This window comes from Sprattus sprattus, assembly GCF_963457725.1.
Source record: "Sprattus sprattus genome assembly, chromosome: 15".
In the NCBI taxonomy this organism is placed as follows: Eukaryota; Metazoa; Chordata; class Actinopteri; order Clupeiformes; family Clupeidae; genus Sprattus; species Sprattus sprattus.
This window is the reverse complement of record NC_137913.1, coordinates 6,617,779-6,625,278: the sequence shown is the minus strand read 5'-3', so window position 1 is coordinate 6,625,278 and position 7,500 is coordinate 6,617,779. Positions and strand designations below refer to the sequence as shown.

At 46.5% G+C, this 7,500-nt stretch overlaps 1 protein-coding gene across 1 annotated transcript in view; it reads right to left on the bottom strand.

The window, feature by feature from the left end:
- nsmfb (NMDA receptor synaptonuclear signaling and neuronal migration factor b) overlaps positions 1–7,500 on the bottom strand; it is a gene marked incomplete at both ends in the record, with an annotated part of 37,792 nt that overhangs the window by 22,280 nt on the left and 8,012 nt on the right. The window contains 3 exons of the mRNA XM_080852970.1: positions 510–582; positions 1,562–2,311; positions 5,132–5,193. Coding sequence (XP_080709096.1) covers positions 510–582; positions 1,562–2,311; positions 5,132–5,193 — 885 coding nt within the window. The remainder of the gene's footprint in view (positions 1–509; positions 583–1,561; positions 2,312–5,131; positions 5,194–7,500) is intronic.

The window sequence follows — 7,500 nt, the reverse complement described above, 5'->3', positions numbered from 1 at the left end:
AGAGAGAGAGGAAAAAAGAAGGAGAAGGATGATTGGAGAGAGGAAGACAGCAAGACTATGCGAGACTCCCAGCATGAGGAGAAGGAGGAGGAGGAGGAGGAGAAGGAGGAGGAGCAGGCCAGCGCAGTGCGGGGTTGTATAATTGCTACCTGACATGAGGCAAGTGATAATTAAGCAGTCAGAAGTCCAGGCTGCCAGGAGAGCACTGAAGACAATGGAGCAGCCCTTCACTTCACAAGTGGGACCCGCTACAGCCCCTCAACACTTAGCACTCATGAACGCAGGTCGTGACACAACCCCACACCCCCCCCCCCGCACCCACGTACCCCCACCCCCCCACCCGACCCACGCCCCCAGCCACCCAAACGAACTTCTACTCCTGAAGCAGATAGTGTCATCAGGTTAAGGCCGTACGTCTTCCTGTTCTAGACATATAAGGATATGGATGTATAGATATATGACAGCATATGAGAATGTTCTAGAATGTTCTAGGCCCTCTCCATACTCACGCCTGCATCGTAGTGGAGGCCGTCTGGAAACTGAACATGTTCTCTTTTGGGAACCAGTTGTTTGTGCTGTCCTCTGAAATCACAGGAAACCAAAAAGGTACATTTCATTAAGCACGTCTTTTTTTCCACTGACTGAGAGATGCATCCATAAAAAGAGGAGTGCAGGGGCAATATGCTAATGGAGGAGTTACACAGCAGAGAAAAATAGGATGTATATATTATTATTATTCATTACAGCATTTGCCTTTTAGGATCATTTACTAATGTTATGCTATCTTAATGATTGTCTGTTTTTTGTGTCAGTTTGTATGTATTTCTTTGCTATCCCGCTCTCTTAGGCATCAAATAGTATGTGCATCACAGGACTTTGTCCTTCTTCTCTTAAGTCTGACATTGTAAAGTTGCCACACCTAATGTTTTAGCTTAATGAGATACCTATATAGGCTTGCTGTGTGACATCGTCTTTGTACATACAGTATTTGAATGGAATGTGAATTGTGTAAAGTGAGAAGTTTTACTAAATTTTACACTTATTTTCACCATCCGTGAACTGGAAAGTTCAGCTGATGGTTGAAAGTCTCAAGAGATAAGGATGTGATTTCCTCTTTCTCCCCTTCTCACCTCCTCTTTCTCCCCTTCTCACCTCCTCTTTCTCCCCTTCACTCTCTCCTCTTCTCACCTCCTCTTTCTCCCCTTCTCCCCTTCTCTCTCTCCTCTTCTAACCTCCTCTTTTTCCCCTTCTCCCCTTCTCTCTCTCCCCTTCTCACCTCCTCTTTCTCCCATTCTCCCCTTCTCTCTCTCATCTTCTCACCTCCTCTTTCTCCCCTTCTCCCCTTCTCTCTCTCCTCTTCTAACCTCCTCTTTCTCCCCTTCTCCCCTTCTCTATCTCCCCTTCTCACCTCCTCTTTCTCCCCTTCTCACCTCCTCTTTTTCCCCTTCTCCCCTTCTCTCTCTCCCCTTCTCACCTCCTCTTTCTCCCATTCTCCCCTTCTCTCTCTCATCTTCTCCCCTCCTCTTTTTTCCCCTTCTCCCCTTCTCTCTCCCCTTCTCACCTCTGTCCTCCCTGCAGGTGTGGTCCTCGCTGTAGCCTCTCTCCAGCTTCTTGCGGTGTCGGCTGCCGTCTCGGGGCGAGGTGTCCAGATCCAGCGAGCGCTGGCTGCGGCACGGCGGCCGGACGCACGCCGTCACGCAGTCCGGGCTGCAGTCCTCGTGCGAGCCCCCCCTACGCACGCTCCACTCCCGGATGTTGTGGGCGCTCCTCGAGCCCTGCAGGGGCTGGCCCTGGGCCTGGAGGCCGTGGTTGTGGTTGCCACGGTGATGTCCGCCGCCGCCGCGGTTGCGCGGCGCCTCCTGGGCGAGCGCCGGCTGCGGTTGCGTCTGGAGGCACGTCTGCGACGGCTCCCCCGCGGCGGCTACCTTCAGCATCTCCAGCTCCAGGCTCTCCTCGCTGCTGCGCCCCCCCAGCATGCCGCCCTCGCGGGTGATGGTGTAGACGCGCGCCGGCTTGAGCGAGACCTCCGCCCCTCCGCTCTTCCCCCTGGGCTGCTGGGACGGCTGGGAGTCGCTCTCGCAGGACAGGCTGCGCTCCACCGACAGGCGGCGCTTGGAGGACGAGCAGGTGGTGCTGCTGCTGCCGCTGGTGGTGGTGGTGGTGGTGGTGGTGTTGGGCAGAGCCAGGTGGTTGGGCTGGGCTTGGCTGGGCTTGGCGGGGGGAGGGTACGGGTGAAGGGTGTTATTTTGCAGGCGGCTTATGTCTGGTGAGTCTGTGTCCTGGCTGATGTAAGTATCAGACAGCAGGTGAGCTGAGGAAAGGAAGAATGGAGGGGAAGGAGGGAGGAGAGGGAGAGGGAGAGGGAGAGAGAGGGAGAGAGAGGGGGGGAGAGAAAGAGAGGGAGAGAGAGAGGGAGAGAGAGAGAGAGGGAGAGAGGGAGAGAGGGAGAGAGGGAGAGAGAGAGAGAGAGTTGGAAAGTATAGCAATATTGTCTTCTGAGGTCAACACCTTGGCAGTAGAGCTAACATCAAGGAGCCAATAAAGCCCTCTAATAAATGAGAGTGGAAGAGGAGTCACCGAGTTAAAGGAGCACAGACAAGAAGACAACATAGGAGTTGAGGAGTTAAAGGAGCAGAGATAACAAGAGAACAGAGAGACAAAAGAGTCGTGAAGTTAAAGGAGCAGAGACAACAGAGAGACAGAGGAGGTGTGGAGTTGAAGAAGCACAGACAACAATAGAACAGAGACAGAGGAGTTAAAGGAGCAGAGACAACAGAGAGACAGAGGAGGTGTGGAGTTAAAGGAGCAGAGATAGCAAGAGAACAGAGACAGAGGAGTTAAAGGAGCAGAGATAACCGGAGAACAGAGAGACAGAGGAGGCGTGTAGTTGAGGGGAGCACAGACAACAATAGAACAGAGACAGAGGAGTTAAAGGAGCAGAGATAACCGGAGAACAGAGAGACAGAGGAGGTGTGAAGTTAAAGGAGCAGAGATAACAAGAGTTACAGACAGAGGCTATATGTATGGCTTTACATATGGCTACAGAGGCGATATATATGGCTTTACATATGGCTATAGAGGCTATATTTATGGCTTTACATATGGCTACAGAGGCGATATATATGGCTTTACATATGGCTACAGAGGCTATATATATGGCTTTACATATGGCTATAGAGGCTATATATATAGCTTAACATATGGCTATAGAGGCTATATATATGGCTTTACATATGGCTATAGAGGCTATATGTATGGCTTTACATATGGCTATAGAGGCTATATATATATATGGCTTTACATATGGCTGTAGAGGCTATATATATATAGGGCTTTACATATGGCTATAGAGGCTATATATATATATGGCTTTACATATGGCTATAGAGGCTATATATATAGCTTTACATATGGCTATAGAGGCTATATATATAGCTTAACATATGGCTATAGAGGCTATATATATGGCTTTACATATGGCTATAGAGGCTATATTTATGGCTTTACATATGGCTATAGAGGCTATATATATAGGGCTTTACATATGGCTATAGAGGCTATATATATATAGGGCTTTACATATGGCTATAGAGGCTATATATATATATGGCTTTACATATGGCTATAGAGGCTATATATATATAGGGCTTTACATATGGCTATAGAGGCTATATATATATATGGCTTTACATATGGCTATAGAGGCTATATATATAGCTTTACATATGGCTATAGAGGCTATTTATATATAGGGCTTTACATATGGCTACAGAGGCTATATATATGGCTTTACATATGGCTATAGAGGCTATATATATATGGCTTTACATATGGCTATAGAGGCTATATTTATGGCTTTACATATGGCTATAGAGGCTATATATATAGGGCTTTACATATGGCTATAGAGGCTATATATATGGCTTTACATATGGCTATAGAGGCTATATATATATAGGGCTTTACATATGGCTATAGAGGCTATATATATGGCTTTACATATGGCTATAGAGGCTATATATATATAGGGCTTTACATATGGCTATAGAGGCTATATATATGGCTTTACATATGGCTACAGAGGCTATATATATGGCTTTACATATGGCTACAGAGGCTATATATATGGCTTTAACATATGGCTATAGAGGCTATATATATAGCTTAACATATGGCTATAGAGGCTATATATATGGCTTTACATATGGCTATAGAGGCTATATGTATGGCTTTACATATGGCTATAGAGGCTATATATATATAGGGCTTTACATATGGCTATAGAGGCTATATATATATATGGCTTTACATATGGCTATAGAGGCTATATATATATAGGGCTTTACATATGGCTATAGAGGCTATATATATATATGGCTTTACATATGGCTATAGAGGCTATATATATAGCTTTACATATGGCTATAGAGGCTATATATATAGCTTAACATATGGCTATAGAGGCTATATATATAGGGCTTTACATATGGCTACAGAGGCTATATATATGGCTTTACATATGGCTATAGAGGCTATATATATAGCTTAACATATGGCTATAGAGGCTATATATACATAGGGCTTTACATATGGCTACAGAGGCTATATATGGCTTTACATATGGCTATAGAGGCTATATATATATGGCTTTACATATGGCTATAGAGGCTATATATATATGGCTTTACATATGGCTACAGAGGCTATATATGGCTTTACATATGGCTATAGAGGCTATATATATATGGCTTTACATATGGCTATAGAGGCTATATATATATGGCTTTACATATGGCTACAGAGGCTATATTGATGGCTTTACATATGGCTATAGAGGCGATATATAAAGCTTTACATATGGCTATAGAGGCTATATTGATGGCTTTACAGATGGCTATAGAGGCTATTTATATGGCTTTAAACTGATTGGTCTTGTCAGCATCATCTGATTTACAAACTGTCAACTCTTAGAGGAGCACTAGGCAGCAGGCAACTTTATCAAAATGTAAACCAATCCACAGTGTGTATGGGTCCGATATCCACCCCTGAGCTGGTAAAAACACTCCGATAGAACAGGACCGCTCGTGCCTCACTAACACACAGTGGTGCCCCGTGCTCTGCTCCCATTCACCTGATCCGTTGCGGCTCTCTGGGTTGTTCTGGGAGAGGTATTCTCCAAACGCTCGAGCTGCTCTGCAGAATGAGAAGAACAGGACCGGGGATCAGCAGGTTCAGATACATCATCATGAGAGCATCTACCACGCCACATTTCCCCAAGGACTCCTTCCCTTTCTCCCCCTCGCTCCCCTGTTTCCCTAACATACTGATGGATTGATCCATTTCATACCTGCGTTGTGCCACGAAATGGGCTGTGGGATTTCCCAAAGCACAGACATTCAGGGCTTTGAAATGAATAATGGACAATGCGATTGGAAGCAGCAACACTGATTTCCCAGTGATTTGTCACAGCAAGCTAACAGTTTTATATGCATCCATACACACACACACACACACACACACACACACACACTCACACACACACTCACACTCACCATCACACACACACCATCACACACACACACACACACACACACACACACACACACTCACACTCACACTCACACTCACACTCACACTCACACCATTACACACACACCATCACACACAAACACACACACACACACACACACTCACACACACACACACACCGAAAACACACACACACACTCACACACACCATCACACTCACACCATCACACACACACCATCACACACAAACACACACACACACACTCACACACACACACACACACACACACTCACACTCACACACACACCGAAAACACACACACACCACACACACACGGGACCACCAATCACAGGCACATGTGTGGAGCAGCTTGAGAGGGGGAGGGCAAGGCACTGGAATCAGTCAGAGACGGGTCTCCTGGGTGACAATCCAGAAGAAGCGAATGACTTCTATGCCCCCGTAGAAGACCTGCTCGCGCACAGAGGCAAACCAATATGAGCCCACAGCAGCCATCGGTGTGGGAGAAACGAGATTAGAGAGAAGGAATAGGGGGAGTGGGAGAAAGAGAAAAGCGAGGTGGGGGGGGGGGGGGGGGACTGGGGATAGGAGGACTGCTGCATCCACTGGTTTTGTCCTTGTGAAAATAGAACTGCTCTTTATGTTCCCTCCTTAATCATGCCCTTGTCCCACTTCAATGCTATTGATGCTGTGCACAGAAACCAGATGCAAACCAGACCATGAAATTCAGCCGTCTATACGCACACAACACTTGGGTGTGCAGAGTGTACGTTTGTTTGTTTGCTGGTTTGTTTGTTTGTTTGTTTGTTTACTGACAATGTTATTGTGAAACTGATTCTTTTGGAACCGTCTTGTGAAGTAAAGTCCGTTTAGATGCCGTTACACTCTACCAGGCTGCTTCACAAACTATAAGACTAGATAGTGATTGATGACATTCGTTTTCGATCTCTGCACGTTTTTGGAATAATACTTGAACGCTTGAATGGTAAATATGAACATAGAATACACATAAATGCTTCACAGTGTGGGTAGGTTTTATCTGTAATGTATTTTGCACCGTGCACAGACTGGATTTGTCCAAAGAAAAAATGATTCGTTTTCTGTAATCATACAATGACGGCTGCATTCTTGACAACTGTTTTTCTTCTGTGTATTTGGCTTTGACAGCTAATGGAAAATAAATTGGTTTCGTGCCTGGCGTGAGGCTTTACTAAACAACCGTGATAACAGAGTGAGAAGAACCAAGAAAACACAGAGTTTATTTGATCAGCGGCCCGTACTACATCAGGAGAAAGTACAGCCCGCTGTATAACGACAGCACTTGGCCACGTGCACCTAAGCCTCCTGCTGGCAAGCCTCCTATGTAAGACCACCAGAATCAACATTCATACTCATCCAGATTCATACTGGGAGAGGCTGGGAACGGCAACAACCAGTCCGGTCCCAGCAGTGCCCCCCCACCCCCCAAACACCTCCTGCCCGCCCACTGCACTAGTTAACCCCCCCCCCCCCCCATCTAACCCACTGAGACACACAGACCCATAATCACGGCCAAACCGCGAATGCATCTCTGGGGATGCGTCGCAATGGGATTGCTGTGGCGGTGGATCTACGCAAGCCTCGCTCTCCCCGCACACGACACTCTCAATAATTAAACACGAGGCAGCACGTGCACCACTCCCACCACAGAGGTAAGAAGAAGAAAATACATAAAGAGAGAGGGGGGGGGGAAACACACACACGCACACACACACACACACACACGGATGGATTAAGAGTGAGAGGAGCGGAGAGGAGACGATGGGGGGAGGAGTACAGAAGAGGAGAGGAAAATAGGAGCGAAAATTGGGGAGTTCTTGAGAGATGAAGAGAGGGATGAAGAGAGATGAAGAGAGGGAAAGAGAGAGATGAAGAGAGGGGAAGAGAGAGAAGAAGAGAGGGAAAGAGAGATG